The sequence below is a fragment of the Symphalangus syndactylus genome, chromosome 5, assembly GCF_028878055.3.
Source record: "Symphalangus syndactylus isolate Jambi chromosome 5, NHGRI_mSymSyn1-v2.1_pri, whole genome shotgun sequence".
NCBI classification, from domain to species: domain Eukaryota; kingdom Metazoa; phylum Chordata; class Mammalia; order Primates; family Hylobatidae; genus Symphalangus; species Symphalangus syndactylus.
In genome coordinates, this window is record NC_072427.2 from 80908777 (window position 1) to 80935285 (window position 26509).

The following is a 26509-nucleotide window of genomic DNA, read 5'->3' on the forward strand; positions in this document are numbered from 1 at the left end:
AGTTATTTCCGTATGTTGCTGAATTCTATGTACTATTATTTTGTTGTAGATTTTTGTTTTTATATTCGTGATGAATATAGATCTGGAGTTTTCTCTTTTTCTCCAATTATTTTTACCTTTAATTAATAGGTAAGGCTCTCAGAACAATTGTATTATGTCAGTTAAACTTTATCCTTTTCAAATCTGACACATTTTGAAAAACATATATCCTGGCCAGGTGTGGTGGCTCATGTCTGTAATCCCAGCACTTTGGGAGGCTGAGGTGGATGGGTCATGAGGTCAGGAGATAAGAGACCATCCTGGCTAACACGGTGAAACCCTGTCTCTGCTAAAAATACAAAAAATTAGCCAGGCGTGGTGGCACGTGCCTGTAATCCCAGCTACTCAGAAGGCTGATGCAGGGGAATCACTTTGAACCCAGGAGGCAGAGTTTGCAGTGAGCCAAGATCGCGCTGCTGCACTCCAGCCTGGTGACAGAGCAAGACTCTTGTCTCAAAACAACAACAACAAAATATATCCTTCCAGTAAGAGAGATTTAAAAAATAATAATAAGAAAAAAACATTTATAAAATACATAGTAGTTATTACTGGCCGGGTGTGCTGGCTCACGCTTGTAATCCCAGCACTTTGGGAGGCCAAGGCGGGTGGATCACAAGGTCAGGAGATGGAGACCGTCCTGGCTAACACGGTGAAACCCTGTCTCTACTAAAAATACAAAAAATTAGCCAGGTGTGGTGGTGGGCGCCTGTAGTCCCAGCTACTTGGGAGGCTGAGGCAGGAGAATGGCTTGAACCCAGGAGGCAGAGCTTGCAGTGAGCCGAGATCACGCCACTGCACTCCAGCCTGGGCAACAGAGGACAGAGTGAGACTCTGTCTCAAAAAAAAAAAAGTTATTACTAAATACACAAATAACGGGCTCCCCTGTCATACTTAATATTGGCTTGATTTAAATTATTATTTATAGCCAGGTGTGGTGGCTCACACTTGTTATCCTAGCACTTTGGGAGACTGAGGCAGGCTGATTGCTTGAGCCCAGGACTTCAAGACCAGCCAGGACAATGTGGCAAAAGTCCATCTCTACCAAAAATACAAAAATGAGTTGGGCATAGTGGCATATGCCTGTAGTCCCAGCTACTCAGGAGGCTGAAGCAGGAGGATCACTTAAGCCCAGAAGGTCAAGGCTGCAGTGAGCTATGATTGCATCACTGCACTCCATCCTGGGCAACAGAGTAAGACCCCATCTTTAAATAAATAAATAAATAATTTATATAATACTCTGAAGTAATAAATCCCAGTATATAATGAGGTGTTTATCATGCTTCATTTTGATTTTGATTTAGTTCCAAATATTTTTCTCTACTCTTTTTTTAATTAAAAACTTATGTCACTTCAAGTTCTAAATATTTTTAACTTTCTCTTGAGATTTCTTCTTTGACTGCTGTATTATTTAAAAGTGCTTTGTTTAATTTCCAAGTGTTTTGAGATTTTCCAGCTATCTTTCCGTTACTGATTTCTAGTTTAATTCCATTATCGTAAGAGAGCAGAACATTGTATGATTTCCCTTTTACATTTGTTAAGGTGTGTTTCATGGCCCAGAATGTGGTCTATCTTGGTGAATGCACCATGTAAGCTTCAAAAAAAATGTCTGCTGTTTTTGGTTGAAGTAGTCTGTAGAGTCAGGCTATATCCAGTTTGTTAATCGTGCTATTGAGTTCAACTATATCCTTACCGATTTCCTGCGTGCTGCATCTGTCCATTTCTGAGAAATGGATATATTAAAGTCTGTGTGATAATAGTGGATTCGTCTTGCAGTTCTATCCATTTTTGGCTTACATATTTTGACACTTTATAGTTAGGTGCACACATGTTTAGTATTGTTGTATTTTCATAGAGTACTGATTCCTTTATCATTTTGTAATTCCCCTCTTTATCTCTGACCATTTTCTTTGAAAAGAAAAAAGTTTTCTTGTTTGTACATCTTTGTCTAGTTTTTGTATCAGAGTAATACTAGGTTTATAAAATGAAGTAGGAAGTGTTTCCTCCTCTTCTATTTTCTGGAGGAGATTGTATAAAATTGGTGTTAATACTTCTCTAAGTGTTTGGTAGAATTCTCCAGTGAAACATCTGGGCCTGGAGATTTCTCTTTTGGAACAAAGTCTTAAAATTGTGAATTATTATGAATTAAGCTTCTTTAATAGTTACAGGGCTATTCATATTATCTATTTCATAGTGCATGAATTGTGGTAACTTGCTTTTTGAGGAATTGGTCCATTTTGTCTTGTTATCAAATTTATATGTATAAGGTTTTTTGTAGTATTCCGTTATTCTTTTGACATCTGTAGGGCCTGTTTTAATTTTTAATTTTTGTGGGTACATACTAGGTGTATGTATTTATGGGATAAATGAGATGTTTTGATATAGGTATACAGTGTGAAATAATCGTATCTTGGAGGATGGTATATCCATCCTATGGGGTCTGTTGTGATATCTCTTTTCAGTCCTGATACTGGTAATTTTGCATCTTCTCTTTGTCTTTTTCTAGAGGTTTGCCAATTTCACTAATCTTAACCAGCTTTTTGGCCAGGTGCGGTGGCTCACGCCTGTAATCCCAGCACTTTGGGAGGCCGAGGCGGGCGGATCATGAAGTCAGGAGATCAAGACCATCCTGGCTAACACGGTGAAACCCCGTCTCTACTAAAAATAAAAAAATTAGCTGAGCATGGTGGCGGGCGCCTGTAGTCCCAGCTGCTTGGGAGGCTGAGGCAGGAGAATGGCGTGAACCTGGGAGGTGGAGCTTGCAGTGAGCCGAGATCCGGCCACTGCACTCCAGCCTGGGCAACAGAGCAAGATTCTGTCTCAAAAAAAAAAAAAAAAACAGCTTTTTGTATCACTGATATCTTCTATTGTTTTTCTGTTTTCAAATTCATTGATTTCTGCTCCCTGTTATATCCTTCTTACTACTTGTTTTTGGTTTATTTATTTTAATAATAATAATTTTTTTTTTTTTTTTTTTGAGACAGATTCTCACTCTGTCACCCAGGCTGGAGTGTGATGGCACAAACTTGGCTCACTGCAGCCTCTGCCTCCTGGGTTCTAACAATTCTCCTGCCTCAGCCTCACAAGTAGCTGGGATTACAGGCGCACGCCACCACGCCCAGCTAATTTTTGTATTTTTTAGTAGGGGTTTCACCATGTTGGCCAGGCTGGTCTTGAACTCCTGACCACAAGTGCTCTGCATGCCTTGGCCTCCCAAAATGCTGGGATTACAGGCATCAGCCACCACACCCGGCCTTTTGTTTGGTTTGGTTTGGTTTTTAAAGACACGGTCTCTGTTGCCCAGGCTGGAGCACAGTGGGTAGATGATGAGGCTGACTGCAGCCTTGACCTCCTGGGCTGAAGCTATCCTTTCTCCTCAGCCTTCCAAGTAGCCCGGACTACAGGCACATGCCACCACACTCAGCTAAATTTTTATATTTCTGTAGAGACAGGGTTTCACTATATTGCCCAGGCTAGCTTGAACTCCTAGGCTCTAGTAATCTGCCCACCTTGGCCTCCCAAAGTGCTGGGATTGCAGGCGTGAGCCACTGTGCCTGGTCTATGTTTCTCTTCCTAATCTTGATTTTTGAGATTATTGATTTGAGATATTTCCTGTTTCTTTTTTTTTTTTTTTTTTTTTTGAGACGGAGTCTGGCTCTGTCGCCCAGGCTGGAGTGCAGTGGCACAATCTCGGCTCACTGCAAGCTCCGCCTCCCGGGTTCACGCCATTCTCCTGCCTCAGCCTCTCCGAGTAGCTGGGACTACAGGCGCCCGCCACCACGCCCGGCTAATTTTTTTTTTTTTGTATTTTTAGTAGAGACGGGATTTCACCGTGGTCTTGATCTCCTGACCTCCTGATCCGCCCGCCTCGGCCTCCCAAAGTGCTGGGATTACAAGCGTGAGCCACCGCGCCCGGCCAATATTTCCTGTTTCTAATGTAGCTATTTGGTTCTCTAAATTTTTCTCTCAGCATTTCTTTAGCTTTGTCTCACAAATTTCAGTATATTTTTATTTTCATTCAGTTCAGTGTATTTTTAAAAATTTTTCTTTGAGATTCTTCTTCAATCCATGGATAATTTAGAAGTGTGTTGTTTAGTATACAAGTATTTGAAAATTTTTCTGTTATTTTTTGTTGAATTGTAGTTGGAGAATATGTGCTGTATGATTTGAGTTCTTTTAAATTTGTTCAGGTTTGTTTTATGGCCCAAGATATGGTCTATCTTGATATACATTTCTTTTTTTTTTTTTTTTTTTTCTTTTTTTGAGACGGAATTTCACTCTGCCACCCATGCTGGAGTCCAGTGGTGCCATGTTGGCTCACTGCAGCATCCGCCTGCTGGGTTCAAGCACTTCTCCTTCCTCTCCTGAGTAGCTGGAAGTACAGGCACCCACCACCATGCCCGGTCATTTTTTGTATTTTAGTAGAGATGGGGTTTCATCATGTTGACCAGGCTGGTCTCGAACTCCTGACCTCAGGTGATCCGGCCGCCTTGGCCTCCCAAAGTGCTGGGATTACAAGCGTGAGCCACCGTGCCCTGCCAATCTTGATATATGTTTCATGGGCACTTGAAAAGAATGTACATTCTGATGTTGGGTGGAGTGTTGTATAAATTAATTACCTTCTGTTGGTTGATGGTGTTAGGTCCTTCTATATCCTTGCTGATTTCCTGCCTAGTTGGTCTGTCAGTTGTTGAGAGAATGCACTACCATATCAGTCTTTGAGTCCTAAAGTCCCTAACTAGTCTGACTTCTCTCTACCCTTCACAGTCTTCTTATATTTCTTTAATTTACAATGTCTACATTTTTAGTTGTACTTAGAGGGAGGAATGGGAAAAAGCATATCTACTCCATCTTCCAGGAATCAGAAGTGGTACTTATATTTCTATTTTTATATTTTAAAATAATTCCCCGGGGTGGGACAGGTGTGGTGGCTCACAACTGTAATCCCAGCACTTTGGGAAGAGAAAAGATTGCTTGAGCCCAGGAGTTTGAGACCTGCCTGGGCAATGTACGACGACCCCCATCTCTACAAAGTAAAAAAATTAGCCTGGCATGGTGGCATGGCCCTGTAGTGCCAGCTACTTGGGGGCTGTGGTGGGAGGATCCCTTGAGCCCAGTAGGTCACAGCTGCAGTGAGCTGTGATCATACCACTGCACTCCACTGTGAGTGACAGAGCAAGACCCTGTCTCAAAAAAAAAAGAAAAAAAATAGAAAAAATATTATTCTCATCTTTTCTTACCTGGGTCAGGTCCTAAAGCAATTTAAATCACTTGTAGTTTCTACTAAGGAGTCTGATCTCTGAGTTATAACCCAAATGTGAAAATAATAGGCAGTAGCAGGAAGCACCTGCAGCCACTCTGGGGCCGGCTTGTTAACCTCAGCACTACAACCTGATCTGCCGGTTAGTGGTTCTCAAATTTTGCTGCTTATGAAAATCGCCTAGAGAACTTTAAAAACTCTCCATACCCAAGTTACTAATTAAATCATGACTGTGGTAAGAGCCAGTCACTAGCATTGTGTGTTTTTTGTTTTAATAAATTTACGAGTGATGGCCGGGCGCAGTGGCTCACGCCTGTAATCCCAGCACTTTGGGAGGCTGAGGCGGACAGATTACGGGGTCAGGAGATTGAGATCATCCTGGTTAACATGGTGAAACCCCATCTCTACTAAAAATACAAAAAAATTAGCTGGGCATGGTGGCGGGCACCTGTAATCCCAGCTACTCGGGAGGCTGAGGCAGGAGAATGGCCAACCCAGGAGGCGGAGCTTGCAGTGAGCTGAGATCGCACCACTGCACTCCAGGCTGGGCTACAGAGCAAGACTCCATCTCAAAAAATTAAAAAAAATAAAAAATAAATTTCCAAGTGATTTCACTGTGTAATGGAGTTTGGGAACCATTGTTCCATTGTGTCAGAGGAAGTATGTAACTCACATTGCAGCTGCAAGAGCTTAGGGAGGTTTCTGTTTGTTCATTTTTCTGTTAACGGTTGCAACTCTGTTTATTCCCCTTTTGGTCCCAATTATAGGATCACCTAAGACCACAAACAGAAGGGGACTTCTTCTTTATTCTTAAAACCTAAAACTGTGGGTCCCCTGAAATCTCTCCTATCCTTTGGTTCATAAGTGTCAGCAAAGTTTTTTTTCCTTTTTTTTAAGGTCCATATTGTAAATATTTTAGGTTTTGAGGGTTACAATCTCTGTCACAACTACTTACCTCTGCTTTTAGACAGCAAGAGACAAAACAAATGGGCATGGCCGTGTTCTTATAATCTTCCCCATCTCTATAAAAAGTAAATTTGCATGGTGGCACATGCTTGTAGTCCCACCTGTTTGGGAGGCTGAGGTGGGAGGATTGCTTGAGCCCAGAAGGTGAAGGCTGCAGTGAGCTATGATTGTGCCACTGCACTCCAGCCTGGGTAACGAGACCCTATCTCAAAAACAAAAAATCGACAACAGAAAAACAGGTCGTGGTCAGGATTTGACCCAAGAGTTGAGTTTGCTGACCCCTGTGATAATCATTCAAATGTTCCTCTTGTGAAGCATTGGAGTTCAGAATCATTTACAGGATAGAAGCCACCTTCTGACACCACAGACCGAGTCTGCCTGTATATATATTAGAGATTCCAGTGTGACCATTCTTGAGCACAGGGGCTGATCCTTAACTTCTGGGCTTCATCAACAGTGATTCTTTTCCATTGCTGGGAAACCAGTGTGAGAAGGAACTCATTGAGTGAGCATAGGCAGACCCATACTTACTTGAATTGCTTGAATCTACACATACTTAAAATAAGGTTCTTTCTGTGTTTGAAGAAACTGAACTGATAAATCACCCAACTCCTCTGTCTAGCTCATTTGATGTTAATATTGGCTCTAGAGCTACTGGCTAATATGGTACCATTAGTCACACATGGCTAAACTTATATTTAAGTTACTTAAATAACATTTAAAATTTAGCCTTTCAGGTAACATACGTGATATGTGGCTATCATACTGGACAGCACAGATATAGATCTTTTCCAGCTCTCTTGACCGTGCTTCTCTGGAATGTTTAAGCCATGAATCTTAGACAGTTCTAACTTTGGGATGTTTAAAATAACTAACTTTTAACTTCTTTTTTCCTCTTTATTCATTTAGCCAAAACTCATTTTATATAATTCAAAGTAAATATAATATACCTTTTGGTTTTAGAAACAAAGGGAAATGACTTTCTTGGTATCAAGAAAGTAACTGATTAGGAACTATTGGAATATGATCTTCCATATTCATTGGAAGCTTTATCATGGGAAGTTAAAATATTGCCCTATGTGAAGATTCTATTAAAATGGTATAAACCCCAGAAATTACATTTATTGAGTAACTTGTATGTGCTACGCATTGAGTGCTTTGTAGTTGAAGCTCAGTAAAGTTAAGTAAATTCCACAGAAGTGTGGCTGGTACTGGTGTTTGAACCCAGACCTGTGTGATGACTTCAAAATCTTTGCTTTCCTGTTATATTGTGCTATTTCAAATTTGCTGAAGATTGTGGTAAGCATTTTATATGTTTTATCTTAGGAAGCTGTAAGATATATTACTGATAAACCGTGTTCATTTAAATAAAACAAGTCATCAATTTTCCTTAAAATAAGAAATATTTAATACAGGCTTTTTTCCGTTAAGAAATATGTGAAAGAAGAGGAAAATTGTCAGTGATCCTATTACAATTTGGTAGACCAGTATTAATAGGATTTCTATTATTTAAGAATATCGAGATTTTATTTATAAAATTGCTATTATGACATAATATATTTTTTATATTGTAAATTGTCAATTTGATGACTGCTAAGAATTACAGTTTTGTTTGAAGGTTATTTCTGCAAGACAGTGCAACAGATTCTGATATCTTTTGATAATTTACAAGGCCGATTTTTCAAATTATACTCTGAAGATTATATTTAATGGAACAAAACAAATTGGTAGTAATTAGGAATATTCATGCAATCTTTATTTTGCGTAGGAAAATAAGATTGTCTTGTGACAGTGGTCAATAAAACAGATTGTCAAATATGATTCCTTAAGCTAGATTTATTGAATAGAAAAAATTTCACTCTTTGTAGCTGCAGGGCAGAGGGGACATTACCTCCATCTCTTCCTGAGAATCCCATTTGTTAATTATGAAGGTTTGTATTTTTAGGCCAGGATCTGGAATTCCATTTGTTGGCTATATAATGGACTTGCAATATTTTCTTTAAAATTTAATACCATGGTATTTTTCTTTGTTTGCAGGAGGCAGATGCTGAGCCCTTACTGTGAAACTCTCAAAAGTAACCCACTGCAGTTAACTTGCAGACAGGACCAGAGAGCAGTTGCAGTGTGTAATTTGCAGAAGTTTCCTAAACGTTTGCCACAGGAATACCAGGTAAAACTGGTTTGGGGCACAATTTTAGGAATCAGCTTTTCAAAAGTAGTCTCCATTTTAATAAAAACAGTAAATTCTCTTAAGTTTCTCAATTTATAAGTTCCTGTTTTCCAAAAGTTAGAAAAAAAATGAAATAATACTTCCATTTCTTTATAATGTCCTAATTGATAGCACTTAGTTAAAATCTAGCAATGTCTTATAATAATGGCAAAAAGAATTTGAATATTTGATCTATTTTTACCTGTTTTTCTAATTGTTTCCAAAGTCTTGCTAATTAAATTCCTCTAATTTAGACAGAAAAAAATCTTTAAAGAAAATAACTTAAGTACTCTAATCCAATTAATTGAAGACTTGGAAGCTGTGCTTTAGAAAAGATTTGATTCATGGGATCTGAAAGATTAAGGAAATGCTCCCATGTATCTAGTTGGGATCTCTGATTTGACCTTTATGTTTCTTTTTATCTTTTTTTTTTTTTTTTTCGAGACGGTGTCTCACTCTGTCGCTCAGGCTGGAGTGCAGTGGTACTATCTCGGCTCACTGCAGCCTCCCCTTCCCAGGTTCAAGTGATTCTCATGCCTCAGCCTCCCGAGTAGCTGGGATTACAGGTGCAAGCCACCATGCCTGGCTAATTTTTGTATTTTTAGTAGAGATGGGGTTTCGCCATGTTGCCCAGCAAAACTCCTGGCCTTCCACCTGCCTCGGCCTCTCAAAGTGCTGGGGTTACAGGTGTGAGCCAACATGTCCGGCTAATTTTTATATTTGTAGTAGAGACAGGGTATCGCCATGTTGGCCAGGCTGGTCTCGAACTCCTGACCTCAAGTGATCCACGTGCCTCAGCCTTCCAAAGTGTTGGGATTACAGATGTGAGCCACTGCGCCCGGCCATGACCTTTACGTTTCTTGTTGCCAAAGCCATCTTTGAAAAGCCTCAACTTTACCTGCCGTTTACAAAGGAACCTTTTGTCAGAAATGATGTCTCAGAAGCTAATTTAAAATAAAGCTGCGGAATTTTGAGCTTCCTTCACATATTTATGAGCTCACTGAATGCTTCAGACACCATAAAATAGCAATTGTATTCATAGGCATAGTAATATAACTCAGTAGGTTGGTGGAAAATGTGACATCTTTGAAAATTTATCTAGTGCATCCAGGGGTGTGAAAACACATAAAATTATTTTATTTTATTTTTATTTATTTATTTTTCTTTTGGGAGATGGTGTCTTGCTCTGTCACCCAGGCTGAAGTGCAGTGGCACGATCTCAGCTCACTGCAACCTCTGCCTCCCAGGTTCAAGTGATTCTCCTGCCTCAGCTTCCTAAGTAGCTGGGACTACAGGTGTGCACCACCATGCCTGGCTAATTTTTTTTTTTTTTTTTTAGTAGAGACGGGGTTTCACTATTTTTTGGCCAGACTTTTCAAGTTTGTCAAAACAACATATAAACTGTCTGCTAAAAACACTTGAAAGATATATTTAAAATGTTGTAATTTTATGCATTAGTTCTGTGTTTTGTCAAGTCTTAAAACTTCTTTTTGCTCAGTGTAATTAAAACTATTTCATTATTTTAAAACATTAGTCTAATTTGCCATGGTAATACATAACTTAGACTAATTTAAACTTACCTTGCTTATTTGTAAAACTATAGCAACCTTAAAATACTCCGCTGGTGGTATATTACTGTCTTCTTTATTTGGTGCAGTTGAGGAAGAAAGGAACATTAACATCTGTGTTATATAGCATTAGAAAGTTGCAAGAAATTACCTGTGCACTCCCTTTTGTTTATACAGAATGTTTCTTACTGTCTTGTCTTCCCAATTTTTTTTGTAGTGCTTTGATGAACTCAGTGGCCTACCTGCAGAAGATTTGCATTATTATGGTGGCTCTGTGGAAATTGCTGACTCTTGCCCTTTCAGTCAGGAATTCAGTTGGCATTTAAGTGGTGAATATCAGCTCAGCTCAGATTGTAGAATATTGGAAAATCAACCAGGTTAGTTGGCTAGTGAAATGAAGTATTATATGCCAAGATCAGCTCAGTCGGGGAGACCCTAACTCAGCAGTGCTAGATGAATTAAAGACACACACACAGAAATATAGAGGTGTAAAGTGGGAAATCAGGGGTCTCACAGCCTTCCGAGCTGAGAGTCCTGAACAGAGATTTACCCACGTATTTATTAACAGCAAGCCAGTCATAAGCATTGTTTCTATAGATATTAAATTAAGTAAAAGTATCCTCTATGGGAAAGGAAGGGATGGGCCGAATTAAAGGAATAAGTTGGGCTAGTTAACTGCAGCAGCAGCATGTCCTTAAGGCACAGATTGCTCTTGCTATTGTTTGTGGCTTAAGAATGCCTTTAAGTGGTTTTCCACTCTGAGTGGGCCAGGTGTTCCTTGCCCTCATTCCCGTAAACCCACAGTCTTCCAGCATGGGTGTTATGGCCATCATGAACATGTCACAGTGCTGCAGAGATTCTGTTCATGGCCAGTTTTGGGGCTAGTTTATGGCCAGATTTTTGGGGGCCTGTTCCCAACAGTTATATACATATTAATATTATATATTAGCAATCTTAAAATAGTAGTTAAGGGCACAGACTCTAGAGCAGAACTGTCTGAATTTGCTTTATAGTTCAGCTGCTATCCATATGTAAGAAGTTACTTTTCTCTGCCTGTTTCTTCATCTGTACAATGAAGACAGTATTTACAGAGTTGTGAGAATTAAATGAATTAATGTAGTAAGTGCTTAGAACTGTGTCTGACCCATATAAGGAATTATTAGTGTATGCATGCACACACACTGTATTTTAGTCATACCTTATATCTGCATGGCCCTTTTCATTTGCAGAGTACTTTCATTCTTACCATGTTATTATTCTAAAAGCATGATGAGAAACATAAGGAAGATATTACCCAGATAAGTGGATTTCCCAGATAAGTGGATAGATACTAAGTGATATAGGTAATTGGTGTCAGTGCAAAATCCTCCAATGCCAGACTCTTTTTATTAAAATACCTTAGATAAGCTGTTTTTTCCTCTTGTGGGGAATGTGCATTTTAACGTAAGTTAGAAGCAACATGTCACTCTTCAGATATGAAAATAATATTCTTGTTTCATGGCCAGTAAGGATGTTACCATATTATTTGTTTCCTCTTAATACATATAAATGTACAATACATCAAAGGAATAAACACTATGGCAATTGTGTATTCTGCAATAGTAGTTATAGTTCATACTAATTACCTTTGTAAACATAAATATTCTCACATCTGCTGTAATAAAGAGCAGTAAGTAGTTTTTCTCTCTGTGTTCATCAGAAGTTTTAACCTAGTCTCCAAACCCCCACCCCCATTCCATACTTTATTACAGACTAAGGCATTTAAATTCTAAATTTTTGTATTTTTACCTTTTACTCTTAAGCCTGGCAGATGTAACTGGATTCCTGCATTCATTTTTCCCCATCTTTTTGATAAATGTCCTGGCCAGTTGCAGTGGCTCATGCTTGTAATGGCAGCACTTTGGGAGGCCAAGGCAGGTGAATCACTTGAGCTCAGGAGGTCGAGGCCAGCTGAGCAACATAGTGAAACCCCGTCTCTCTGAAAAATACAAAAAATTAGCCAGGTATGATGGTGCACACCTGTGGTCCCAGCTACGCAGGAGGATGAGGCCGGAGGATTGCTTGAGCAGCCTGGGAGGTGGGGGTTGCATTGAGCCAAGATCAGGCCACTGCACTCCAGCATGGGCAACACAGTGAGACCCCATCTCAAATATATATATGCATATATATGTATATATATGTAACCAAATGATTTGTAAGTACTCAGCAGTTCCTTGTTAAAGCAAAAGAAATGCACGGATCTGTCAGTTATGGATTTGCCAAAGATACACTATCACATGTTATTGTTTTAGAGCTGGAGTTGGCAAACTTTTTTTTGTAAAGGGCAAGATTATAAATATTTCAGGCTTTGTGGGTCATAAAGTCTCTTTAGCTTCATGATTCAACTATTCACCCCTGCTGTTACAGTCTGAAAGCAGTTACAGACAATACGTAAATGAATGAGTGTGCCAGGATTTGGCCTGAGGGTTGTAGTTTGCTAAACCCTGTTTTATTATTTTTTAGACGGCGTCTCACTCTGTCACCCAGGTTGGAGTGCAGTGGGACCATCATGGCTCACTGTAACCTGTAACTGCTGGGCTCAAGTGATTTTCCTGCCTCAGACTCCCCACAGCCAGGACTACAGGCATGCACCTCCACACCTGACTAATTTTTAAAATTTTTTGTAGAGATGAGGCTCGCTATGTTACCCAGGCTGGCCTCAAACTCCTGGCCTCAAGCAGTCCTCCCTCCTCAGCCCCCTAGTGTTGGAATTAACAGGCGTGAGCCACCACGTCCAGCCCTGAACCTTATTTTAGACACTGATCACTATACTTTTCAAAGACTCCAAAACTCATAAATAAAAGAGTAAAGAATTCTGTTTTATTATAATTTGCACTTGTTTCTTAGCTTATACAATTAAGATTTATCAAAAGTGACATAAAACACTTACCTTTATAATATTTCAAAATGGTCTAATTGAACTCTCTACTTTCCAAAAGGAAACTTATTGTGTAGAGTCTAAAGAGAGCAAATTATTGCTAGGGTTTAAGAGCTTTGTCCCTTTGTCCGTTAGATATTTAGAGGTTTTTATTTCCACCCTGTACTTCTGCAGGTTTGTGCTTAATGTGAGATTAGATCAGCATGTTACTAGGTTGGTGCAAGAGTAATTGCGGTTTTGCCATTAAAGTAATGCAAAAACTTCAATTACTTCTGCACCAACCTAATATCTGTGGACATCCAGGAGGTGACACAAGTTGAAGATACAAGAAAGTTTTGCAAAAGTTGCAACACCCCAAAAGTCTTCGTTATATAAATCTCTTGGCCTTGTCCTATCATGGGTCATTTGGAGGTGCTTCGTATTTAGACCATCAGTGAAGATGATTCTTACCTTGGTATCTAGTGATATAATGATTTTTAGGGCTAGTTCTTCTGTATGTTGAACCTAGAAAACTTTGGGCCCAGTTTTATTCCCTTGTGTGTCTGATACAGTAATTTTCTCCCGTTAATTCCTTTATTGAGAACCTAGTGTGAGTTTGGAATCCTGTCTATGCTAATTTTTTAAACTTAAAATTTCCATGAAACATGTTTGATTTTTAAAGCAACTTTTAATCATAAAAATGGAATGCTTCAATTTCTTATTCTTTGAGCCAAAAGCCAATTTTTAAGGAGACTTTTCTTGTTTGCCTCAGAAATTTTTAAGAACTATGGTGCTGAAAAGTGTGGACCTCACTCAGTTTGTCTAATTCAGAAATCAGCATTTGTTATGGAAAAGTGTGAGAAGAAGCTGAGTTACCCAGACTGGGGGAGCGGATGTTATCAGGTAAGCTTACACATTTGTTTTTAGTTATACCAACTATTATGGAATTTTATCTCTTTCATGGTTTTATATTTTGAGTTATGTTTTCATATTATGTCATGAATTTACTGATCAATACTTCAACTTATTTTGTTTATGTAAATACTAGTTTGGATGCTCATGTTTTATGAAAATATTGTCATTTCTTTGAGAAAAAATTGCCTCTTTAAAAATATATATATAATTGCTATAATGTTACTTCTGGGCATATATTCTGAGGAAATAATGGTAAATATGTAATTTTGTTCTTGAGCAAATACTGCTTTGTAATGGAAAAAATGTACAATTTTATTTTGAGGGTCTGAGGACCACATGGGTTATAAGAATTAGTAAACGAGACTGGATGTGGTGGCTCACACCTGTAATCCCAGCACTTTGGGAGGCCAAGGCAGGAGTATCACTTGAGCCTGGGAGTTCGAAACCATCCTAGGCAACAAAGTGAGACCCTGTCTCTAAAAAGATAAAGAAAAAATAATTAATAACAGGGTTTTTTTTTTCTCTTTGTGGTTGGAAATCCAAAAAGGGCAAACTACAATTTGTTGTTTCTTACTTTTTGTTTTTGAGACAGGGTCTTGCTCTGTCAGCTAGGCTGGAGTGCTGGTGCCGTCACGGCTCACTGTATCCTCTAGCTCCTGGGCTCAAGCGACCTTCCCACCTCAGCCTTCTGAGTAGCTGAGGCACTACAGGTGTGCACCACACACCTGACTAATTTTTTGATTTTTTGTAAAGAAGAGTTCTCACTATGTTGCCCAGGCTAGTTTAGAACTTCTGGGCCCTAGCAATCCTGCCTTGGCCTCCCAAAGTGCTGGGATTATAGACGCAGGCCACCATGCCTTGTCTACTATTTCCTTAGTTATCTTATTTGCACATCTGATATTAAATGACTGCATCACCTTATTAAGAACTTATAAGGATGTAGCCATTCTGTGACTTAGGAGCATCCAACTTAATGAATATTCTATACCCTACAAATGGATGTCAGGGAGGAGAGTGTAAACCTGAGAAATGAAGAATAAACATTCTTTGTGCCATTTCAGCTGCAGGAGCTAAAAGGACTTTTGTAACTAGATATTTAACTCTTATCATTAAAGTTACTTACAAAATTCACCATTTTCTGGTAACTGCTTGCTTTTTTTTTTTTTTTTGGAGACAGGGTTTTGCCCTGTCACCCAGGCTAGAGGCGATGGCATAATCATGGCTCACTGCAGCTGCGAATTCCCAGGCTCAGGTGATTCTCCCATGTCAGCCATCTGAGTAGTTGGAACTATAGGCGCACACCACCACACCTGGGTAATTTTTCTTATTTTCTGTAGAGACAGGGTTTTGCCGTGCTACTCAGGCTGGTCTTGAACTCCTGGGCTCATGTGATTCATGCCTCAGCCTCCCAAAGTGCTGGGACTACAGACATGAGCCACTTTGCCTGACCTGGTAATAATAGCACTGTCAAGATAGATTTCACATACCATACAATTTATGTAAATTTAACTTCTTTTTTCTTTTTTCTCTTTTGAGACAGGGTCTCACTCTGTCACCCAGGCTGGAGTGCAGTGGCTCAATCTTGGCTCACTGGAACCTCCGCCTCCCGGGTTCCAGCGATTCTTGTGCCTCAGCCTCCCGTGCAGCTGGAGTCACAGGTGTGTGCCACCACACCCAGCTAATTTTTGTATTTTTAGTAGAGACAGGGTTTCTCCATGTTGGCCAGGCTGGTCTCAAACTCCTGGCCTCAACTGATCTCCCGCCTTGGCCTCCCAAAGCGCCAGGACTACAGGCATGAGCCACCATGCCTGGCCGAATATTTCTTTTCTGTCTATCACAAGATATTCTAAGCTCACTTTGTTCTTTGTCTGCCCCTGACGTGGAATTAACCATTTCTCCAAAGATCTTTAGTTACTTTTAGTGGAGTGTGGTATTTAGAGACTAAGATCTGGGTGCTAATTATACTGTTGATTGCCATTGGGAATAGCAGTTGGGAATGGGAATACCGGTTTATCAGGCCCTCTTAGTAAGCTAGGAAATACATGTATATGTATCAGTTTGCTGTCGTGTGTGTGTGTGTGTGTGTGTGTGTGTGTGTGTGTATAACCATGAGTTTGCATCAGTAAGGTTGGTTTGATTCCATTCATGTGAGACCTTGTCTCCAGCTCCTTTACTTATTTGATCTATCCACATCCCATCCACTTTCTCACAGTCCCATTACCCTCCTCACCCTGCCAACTCTGCGTGACCTCCAGGTCGCACAACTCCCCCTGCCTCTCCATACAGATCTCCTACCTTGCCTCACTTAACGGCTTTGGATGTAATTACTTTTGAGGAAGGGCAAAGGAGAAAGGGAGGGATCACTGAGCTTTTTTTTTTTTTTTTTTTTTTTCTTAAATTGTGGCAAAATATATATAACACAAATATTTCCATTTTAACAGTTTTTACGTGTACAGTTATGTGGCATTAGATACGTTGATGTTGTTGTGCACATCGCCACTATCTCACAATTTTTCATTATCCCAAACTGAAACTCTGTACTCACTAAACCATAACTCCCCATTCCTCCTCCCCCAGCCCCTGACAACATCTATTCTACCTTCTGTGGACTTGCCTAATCTAGACAGTTCTTGTAAGTAGAATCATACAATATTTGCCCTTTTGTATCTGACTTCTTTCGCTTAGTGTGATGTTCTCAGAGTTCATCCACATTGTAGCATGTATCAGAACTGTATTCCTTTTTGTGTCTGAATAGTACTCCATTGCATGGATATGTCACGTTTTGTTTCTCCATCTATCAGTTGATGGACCCTTCGATTGTTTGCATGCACCTCTTGGCTGTTGGGATGTTGCTGCAGCAAACACTGGCTTAGTCCCTGTCTGAGTCCCTGTTTCCAGTCCTTTCGGGGATCTCCTCAGGAGTGGAATTGCTGTATCATACGACAATTCTGTGTTGAGCTTTTTTAGGAACTACCAAACTAGGTTTTATTTTTTGTTGAGGGGTTTTTGGTGTTATTTTGAGGTTTCCTTTTTATTATTATTAATAGACTATATTTTTTAGAGCAATTTTAGGTTCACAGGAAATTTGAGCAGAAGGTACGGAGAGTTCCCGTATTCCCCTGCTCCACACACACTTGGGCTACCCCACTGTCAGCATCCTGTACCACAGAGGTATTTTGGGTATAATCAATGAACCTACATCATCTTCCAAAGTCCATATTCACATTAGGGTTGACTCTTGGTGTTTTACATTCTGTGGGCTTTGACACCTGTATGATGTGTGTCCATAAACGAATTGTTGAAATGGGCTTTGTTATGAGTTAAAGATTGGCTGTTTGTGGCTAAATAATTGCTAAGACTAACATAAATAAGAATAAATGAAATAAAAAGTGGGATGAAATACTTCAGGTGAAATACTTCAAAGGGAGACTGTATTATCTCCGTATAAAACAGACCTTGAAGCTTATGTTTTCATGTCAACTCTGTGTTCTTAACATGTTTTTCCCTGATGAAACTGAGATCATGGACCTTATCACATCACCTTTTGTGCTGATGGCACCTTTTAATATAAATTTTTAAAGTAATTTATGTATTTATTAAATAAGCAATTCACATGATGAAAAATTCAAAAGATGCAAAAGAATGTGCAGGGTACAGGAAAAGCCTTTTTCCAGCCCTGTCTTTCAGTCACTCATTTCTCCAGTTTATGATCCCTCTCCCAACAACTCTGCATTTCAGCTGTGATGCTTCCAGCACTGGTCCCAGTCTCTATAATTAGAAACCAGAATGATTGTTTTCTACTCTCTGTTCTATAAAGACAGATCAATAAAGGCTAAGTCTTTAGATTGCTCTCCTATTGAAATCTCTTGTATCTATTTTAAGTTTACCTTCATAGTTCAAGCCGTTATCATTTCACAGTTTCCTAACTAATTTCTCTCCTCTCATCTTACTTCCATAACCACATTGATCCTTTTTAAATTTTATACATGCAAATAGTTTGAGTCAAATTTGTTGTCTGCTTTCAAAAAACTACAGCCTCAGGCCAGGCACTATGGCTTATGCCTATATCCCAGCACTTTGGGTGGCCGAGGCGATCACTTGAGTCAAGAGTTTGAGACCAGCCTGGGTAACATGGTGAAATACCTTCTCTACTAAAAATACAAAAATTAGCTGGGCATGGTGGCCGTATGCCTGTAGTCCCAGCTACTCGGGAGGCTGAGGTAGGAGAGTTGCTTGAACCCAGGAGGCGAAGGTTGTGGTGAGCCGAGATCGCACCATGCAGTCCAGCCTGGGTGACAGGGTGAGACTCCAACTCAAAAAAACAAACAACCAAAAAAACTAGAGCCTCTGGTATTACTTCCCTAACATTTATTACTTCTTCCCAGAGTCTTTGCTTTCAATTCTTAGTTGTTGTTTTGTTGTGGGTGGAGGAATCAGGGGAGACTTACTATTTGCTTTCTTATTTTTATTATTATTACTTTTTTGAGATGGAGTCTTGCTCTGTTGGCCAGGCTGGAGTGCAGGTGGCATGATCTCTCAGCTCACTGCAACCTCCACTTCCCTGGTTCAAGTGATTCTCCTGCCTCAGCCTCCCAAGTAGCTGGGATTATAGGCACCTACCACCATGCCCAGCTAGATTTTTTTATTTTTAGTAGAGACAGGATTTCACCATGTTGGCCAGGCTGGGCTTGAAATCCTGACCTCAAGTGATCTGCCCGCCTCTGCCCCCCAAAGTATTTTGATTACAGGCATGAGCCACTGCACCCCGCCTACTTTTTTATTTTTAAAAAGCTTATATTATTCTTTCATAAGGTTTGAATTTCAAATAATACTAGCTGTTGACTTTGGAAAATAAGAATTTAGTTTGTTCACCTCCTCCTCTTGCTGTGTTCACTTCCTATTTCCCCATCGTATACTTCTTGTTTCCCCACCCTCCCGGTGGTGATTGTGGATAAATATGTATTCACTGTTTACATTACTATGTCTAGGCAAACGTGGAGCCTTGTAGTATGCAATGATTACTTCTCCAGTTCTCCCCAGTATTTTGTTTTCTCTGGATTTAGGAGCTGGGGGTGAAGGGGGACTTAAAAGGGGAACTACCCGGAAGGACCCAAGAACACAAAGACAGAGCCACTGGGGTTATCTGGCTGGTCAGCAAGGGTATGCGGCTTCCTCCGCGCTGCGGAGCCTTCCAGAGCCAGGTCACCTATTCTGCCAGCTCAAGTCTGTTGTCATGGAAACCAAACCTTCCAACTTAAGAATCTGGGGGCGACTTTGTAGCGTGGGAGGAAGGGTGGTGTGCATGGTTGCTGAGATGGAAGCAGGGTTTTGTTACTCAGAGCCAGGCTGCAGAGTTTTCTTTGTATTTAGCACTAATTTAAGTCTCGTGGGGTCTGCTGTGTTTAAGTCCCTTTAGCTTGAAACCTTTATGCCAAAATAGCATCATCTCCCATTTGGGCTCATCTCCTTTCAGTACAACCAGATACTTGACGTATTCTATCGATTTCATCTTGAGGAAATCTCTTCTGAACATTTCTGGCCTGTGCTAATCTTGATTATGTAATCTTCAGATTGGCAGCACAGCTGTCATCTTGGGATCTCGAGTGAGGATCATCCTGGAGGTCGCTCTGCCTCTCTCTTCTGTTGGATCCCCTACTTCATGGATTTTGTGTCACATTCTTTTTTAGAATTTTTAAAATCTTAATGGAACATATCTTCTAGTGGATTTTTGAGGAGTATGTGACAGAGAAAAATGTTGAGACCTTGCGTGTCTGAAAGCATCACTGTTCTACTGTGATACCTGCTGATAGCGTGGGAAGGCAGAACTTCACCTTTGCTCTCAGGGTCTTCAGCCAGGCCTGAGAATGAAATAGGCATAAGCTAGATGAACAGGAGGAAAGCATACATATTTATTTAAGGGAAGTTTTACATGACACAGGAGCCCACCCACATGAGTAAATGAAGACTCTCAAAGTGGTAAAACCTGTATGCTTCTATACGATGTTGAACAAAGGGGGACAATTATGGAAAAGTAAAATATATGGGAGGGATGCTAAAGGAAGATAAGAATTACTTTAAGAAGGTCTCTTTGTACAAAATTCTTTGGCTTCAACTCCCTATATTGGTGAGAAGAATGTTTCTTTTCTCCTGGAAAAGGAAGGACATTATCCATGTGGGACTTTTATCTTCTGCTTTCAGGAGGAAAGGGGGTGTTCAGAACAGTCTTGTTGGGTCTGCTGTGCTTAAGTCCCTTTGGCTTGAAACCTTTATGCCCAAACAGCATATTTTGGGGTAGCGTGTTCTGCTATCCTTCAATAGCTTGGGTGGGTATAGCTTTCTTTTTGAAAATTATTTTCCTAATGGGTGATTGGATGCAGGAAACAAAAAAAGAAAATTATTTTCCATCAGAATTCTGAAAGCATTTTTCCTTTGTATGCTAACTCTCATGTTATTCTGAGTTTTGATTGCCAGAATCTTTTTTTCTTTCTTCTCTGGGAGCTGGTAAATTCTTAATTTTAACATCTCATGCCACATCCCCACCTGCCACAACCACCAGTATTCTAAAATTTAATGGGTTGATTCTATTTTTAACAGCCTCTTCATATTCAAGAAGTGACTGGGGCCTGGCATGGTGGCTCACGCCTGTAATCCCAGCACTTTGGGAGGCCAAGGCGGGCAGATCATTTGAGGTCAGGAGTTCGAGACCAGCCTGGCCAACTTTTTGAAACTCCTCGTCTACTAAAAATACAAAAATTAGCCAGATATGGTGGTGGATGCCTGTAATCCCAGCTACATAGGAGGCCAAGGCACGAGAATCACTTGAACCCAGGAGGTGGAGGTTGCAGTGAGCCGAGATGGTGCCACTGCACTCCAGCTTGGGTGATAGAGTGAGACTGTCTCTCAAAAAAAAAAAAAAAAAGTGACTGGAAGCCAATTTGGAAGCTGTGAGCACGCGCATAGGGCATGTTGACTGTGGTCTTCGCTATCGGACTCTTCCCTTACAAAACATTTGATAGCTGTGTCTTGGAGGATTTCCCTTTTGAGTGATCAGAGTTGTCAGAGAAACTGCCAATATCCTGCCTGGAGTCTATATGCATAGCTGTGAGAGTTCGAGGAACTAAGTCGATTTTGAATGCTAAGTAGTCTCAATATTTAACCTGTAAACTTGGAGTTCTTATTTTCATGATGGCATCCCAGCTCTCACCTGTGCTTGGTTTCCCCCAGAACAGAAAAACTGTTTTACCCTTTCCAAAAAATAAACCACCAGTATGCTGGTGTATTAGTCTTTGTGTTGCTATAAGGGAATATCTGAGGCTGGGTAATTTATAAAGAAAAGAGGTTTATCTTGGCTTATGGTTCTGCAGACTACGAGAAGCATAGTGCTGGCATCGGCTTCTGGTGATGGCCTCAGGAAGCTTACAATCATGGCAGAAGGCAAAGTGTGGGAACAGGCTTGTCACATAGAGAGGGAACAAGAGAGAGGAGAGAAGTCCTGATCTCCTTAACAACCAGATCTCTGGGGAACATGTTACTGTGGGGAGGGCACCAAGCTATTCATGAGGGATCCGTCCCCATGACCCAAACACCTCCCACTAGGTTCCACCTCCAACACTGGGAATCACATTTCAGCAGAAGATTTGGAGTGTACAGATACCCAAACTGTATCAGCTGGGTTCGGAAGAAACAGTGGTCCAGCCGCTCGTAGCGAGGGAGTGGAATGCTAGGGTCTGTTTCTGAAATAGACTTTAATCTAATCCTTTTAATTGTAGCTCTCACTTCTTGGTACCAGGTGTGGGCAGTCCTAAGCCTTCTTTGTGTCTTTGTGTTCTGCAGTGCAAATCAGGTTTCTTCTTGGCTTTTCCTGTTGCTGGATTTCTTTTTTTTTTTTTTTGAGACGGAGTCTCGCTCTGTCGCCGAGGCTGGAGTGCAGTGGCGCGATCTCGGCTCACTGCAAGCTCCGCCTCCCAGGTTCACGCCATTCTCCTGCCTCAGCCTGCCAAGTAGCTGGGACCACAGGCGCCCACCACCGCACCTGGCTAATTTTTTTGTATTTTTAGTAGAGACGGGGTTTCGCTGTGTTAGCCAGGAAGGTCTCTATCTCCTGACCTTGTGATCCACCCACCTCGGCCTCCCAAAATGCTGGGATTACAGGCGTGAGCCACCGTGCCCGGCGCCTGCTGCTGGATTTTGACAGCTTTCTTGAATCTGTTATGTCTGCTACTACCTGTACATCTACCCTCCTGCCCACACTTAATTCCCAGAATTCCACAATGATAGTACTTCAACTTCAGCAAAGGAGTTTTCCTCTTGTCCTATCAACACTCTCATATAATTCTCATCTCTAAGCTATGTACATTCTGCTTCCCAGCCCATAACATCTACCTTGCAGTGATTCAAATCCTGTGTATATCCTTAGGATATAAATGCTCTTCCATGAAACTTTCTAATATGTATTCTTGTTTCTATCATTTATTGACTCAACCATAAAATAGTATGGTACTGTGCATTGTTTGCTTTTTCTTCTAATTGCAAAATACTGTTAATATTTTAGAAAAAAATTTATTATTATTATTATTATTATTTTTTTTTTTTTTGAGACAGAGTCTCACTCTGTCACCCAGGCTGGAGTGCAGTGGTGGGATCTCGGCTCACTGCAACCTCTGCCTTCTGGGTTCAAGCGATTCTCATGCCGCAGCCACTTGAGTAGCTGGGACTACAGGCACCCACCAATACGCTTGGCTAATTTTTGTGTTTTTAGTAGAGGTGGGGTTTCACCAGGTTGGCCAGGCTGGTCTCAAACTCCTGACCTCAGGTTATCCCCCTCCCTTGGTGCCCCAAAGTGCTGGGATTACAAGTGTAAGTCACTGCACCTGGCTGAAAAAAAAATATATATCCTACTCATCTTTCCTCAGTTGAAACTGCTAGAGGGCAGGCACTGTATCAGGTACTTTTTTGGTATCCTTTTTAGCACCAAGCACAGTGCTCAATCAAGTCTCCTTTAAAGAATGATGACATTGCACTGAAGCTGTGGTGATGCTTACTTGATGTGGATCATTGAACGATAGACTTACAGAAGAGGTCACACTTCATTGTTTGTTTCTGTGAGAGCTTAAAACAAATTTTCGATAGAGTGATATATTTCAACTTAAATGATAGAGGTATTTATAAATGACTCCATTTCAACTTAACTGATGATAGACTTATTTCAAAACGACTTCAAATATAGTTTGAATTCTTCTTTTGAAATTATCTTTAGAAGTAGTTTAATAGTCTCTTAAGTAAATCAATCTCAGTAATTTTGCATCACACCTTCTATTAACCAGTTTAGTCAACTACCTTTACTGGACTTGGTTCTGGGCAACTTTGGGCTATTTGCAAAAATTACATCTACTTGCCAAGTAAAAATTTGCTACCATCAGACAGGTTCAGAAGCACGCACTGACTTAGAAGGTAGTTCCAAGAGAGAAGTTTCAGAAATATTTAAAGTGAAGTAGTATAATTGAATGTGAAGTGTTTGTAGAAAACAACTTTGAAATTTTTTTTTTAATAGTTAAATTTTTGGCTGGGTGCAGTGGCTCACGCCTGTAATCCCAGCACTTTGGGAGGCTGAGGTGGGCAGATCACCTGAAGTCAGGAGTTCAAGACCAGCCTGGTCAACATGGTGAACCCCCATCTCTACTAAAAATACAAAAATTAGCTGGGCATGGTGGTGCACACCTGTAGTCCCAGCTACTCAGGAGGCTGAGGCATGAGAATTGCTTGAACCTGGGAGGCAGAGGTTGCTGTGAGCTGAGATCACGCCACGGCACTCCAGCCTGGGCAACAGAGTGAGACCCGGTCTCAAAAAAAAAAAAAAAAATTATATTAAAATTAAAATAATTACTATTTCTAAATGTTTTAAAAGTTAGCAGTAATGTGTTTGCTTTTGCTTTTAAAAACCGATTTCATTAGCTATCACTTGCAGGTGAGATGTGAGTCTAGCCTTTAAAGACAAAGTCTAGATAAAATTACTGTGACTGTGCAGAGGATTTGGGGTAGGGAGAAAGAATGAAGAAATTTACTGTTCTGCATTTCTATGCTGTATTCTTGTTTGTTTATAATAAACACATGTTATTTTTATAATTTATTAAATTATAAAAATTCATTATAAATTTATAAATTTATTCCAATTTATAAAACGTGTTATTTTTATAATTTCAAACCCCAAATAAAATTTGACTTATGGCTGGGCGCAGTGGCTCACACCTTCAATCCTAGCACTTTGGGACACCAAGGCAGGGGGAATCACTTGAGCCCAGGAGTTTGAGACCAGCCTGGGCAAACATAGTGAGACCCTGTCTCTACAAAATAATTTTTAAAATTAGCTGGGTATGGTGGCATGCACCTGTAGTCCCAGCTACTTGGGAGGCTGAGGCAGGAAGATTATTTGAGCCCGGGAGTTTAAGGCTACAGTGAACTATGATACCACCACTACACTCCAGCTTGGGTGACAGAACAAGATCCTGTCTCTAAAAAAAACCTTTTTTTTTTTTTTGACTTAGAAAAGTTAGTGACTTTTAGAGAAAGCAACTTGTGTTTGATAGAGATTTTAGCTGACGTGTACAAGGACACTGGAATTCACAGAAATGTTATTCTTTACAACTTAGCTTTGAGGGGTCTGTGAATTCAAATTGTATTTAAAGCTCTGTGTAGGCTGGGTGCAGTGGCTCACACCTATAGTCCTAGCACTTTGGGAGGCTGAAGTGGGTGGGTCACTTGAGTGCAGGAGTTTGAGACCAGCCTGGGCAACATGACAAAACCTGAACCCCATCTCTATAAGAAAATATGAAAATTACCCAGGCATAGTGGCACATGTTACTCAGTTTGTTTATAATAACAGTATAGTCCCAGCTACTCGGGAGACTGAGGTGGGAAGATCACCTAAGCCCAGGGTAGTCAAAGCTGCAGTGAGCCGAGATTGCCACTATATTCCAACCTGGGCAATAGAGCAAGACCCTGTCTCAAAAAAAAAAAAAAAAAAAAAAAAAGCTGTGTGTTTGCGTGTGTGTGTGTGTGTCCCCTTCTAATTTTTGGGGAAAGATTCTTAAAAAGGTGCTAGACTCCAAGTTTAAGAACTCCTGCCACAGAGTGTAACCCTTTTAGAACCTAAATAACTTAACCCTCTTTATATGAGGTTAAAGATATGCCTACACTCCAAATTGTGCTTTTTATAGCCAATGTTTTTAATAAATGTTAACATATTTTCCTGTAGTTGAAGGAGAAATCTCATATACTAGAATCTTAATGACCTGATTTTTTTTTTGTTGTTCTGTTTGAAGGTTTCTTGTTCTTCCCAAGGTCTGAAGGTTTGGGTCCATGATAGTTCATATTTATGTAGTCGGGCTGGGCAGGTCCTCCCCGTCATATTCAGATGAATGGCTGGATTCATGATTGAAACCTGCTCTGCCCATCGTGTTGGGACTTCTGTGAGGAAGGACTGTCTGTGAGGACTTTCTGTCCTCCAGAAACAGATCCTCCAGCTACTAACCTGACCCAAGCTCTGCCACTGGGTGAGTACTCTCTATGGTTGGAATAAAGAGGGAAAAGCAAAGGAGGCAAACTTCTCTTATAAAATGTTGAAATTTCCCTTTAAGAAAACTCTGAAACAAGTTGAATTTCTTCCCTTCTTTTATGGGAAAATCCTCCTTCCCACCGTTATCAGAAATTGAAGATAGGTCAACTTGACACTTTTGGGTAAGAGCAAGGGTGAGGAACCTTTCTGTGTGAAGAACCTCTGAGTTGCACAAAACTATTCATCAAAGATCACAAAAAGTGAATGTTTTATCCATTCATTTGGAAATTGAAGGTAAACAAAATTCTGTTCATTAAATACAAAAAGTGATTAAATATATCTTAGTCGTATCATAATCAGCTGAAGGGAAGGTGAGGGAAAGACCTGGAAGAGATACTCAAAAAAGGAATTGGCATACCCACAAAGAGGAGAAAGATGCAAGGAGACACAAATACACACGCACAAAATGAGACAGAAAGACATGGGCTGGCAAAGACCAGGGGGGTTTCATTGAGGAATAGCACCATGTACTCGTTCTGTGTGACTCCAGAGAATGGAACTGGCACTAAGAGATTGAAGCTGTAAGGAGACAGATTCCAGTTAAATCCTTTAGAAGCAGGAGGGGAATGCAGAGGACGCCCTTGAGAAGAATGCGTTCCCCATAAAATTGACGGTATTCAAACTGAGGCTGATAACACATTGTTGAGAGTATAAAAGCAGAATTAATGAATTCACAATTAAAGCTTTGATTTAAATGACCTGTGAGATTTTTATGGCAGTTCGACATTTCAGATTTTGAACAATAAAAATGTTATGCAGTGTTTCATTTTCTCAACTAGAGGTATTTTTTAGGTGGAACTGCATTGCCCTTTGCCTAGTCCATGGTGTGACTGAAAAGAGAGGGCCACACTCAGTTTTCAAGTCAAAGTTTCTCCACCTCTAAGATTAACTTCCCTTCTTTTCCAAATCCTGAGGCCTTCATCCCCCAGGGGGATGTAAGCAGAGGATGAGTTTTAGAAGATGAGGACCTGTGTCGGGGGTCCCCAGGAGCACCCTAAGTTTGTTGGTTCACCAGAAGGACTCACAGGACTCAGCTGCTCATCATAGT

General features: G+C 40.4%; 1 protein-coding gene across 2 annotated transcripts in view; it reads left to right on the forward strand.

Moving 5' to 3' along the window:
* Window positions 1-26224, forward strand: part of LOC129483161 (leishmanolysin-like peptidase) — a 37861-nt gene extending 11637 nt beyond the window's left edge. Inside the window, exons 4-8 of one of the 2 annotated variants that reach the window (XR_010120764.1) lie at window positions 8300-8432; window positions 10257-10416; window positions 13708-13838; window positions 15028-15164; window positions 25169-26224. Coding sequence is in view for 1 of the 2 variants with exons in the window: in XM_063639229.1 (XP_063495299.1) it covers window positions 8300-8432; window positions 10257-10416; window positions 13708-13838; window positions 25169-25264 (520 nt within the window). In the remaining variant the exon portion in view is untranslated. The remainder of the gene's footprint in view (window positions 1-8299; window positions 8433-10256; window positions 10417-13707; window positions 13839-15027; window positions 15165-25168) is intronic. The other variant, XM_063639229.1, reaches the window with a different exon arrangement.
* The last annotated feature ends 285 nt before the right edge of the window (window positions 26225-26509 follow it).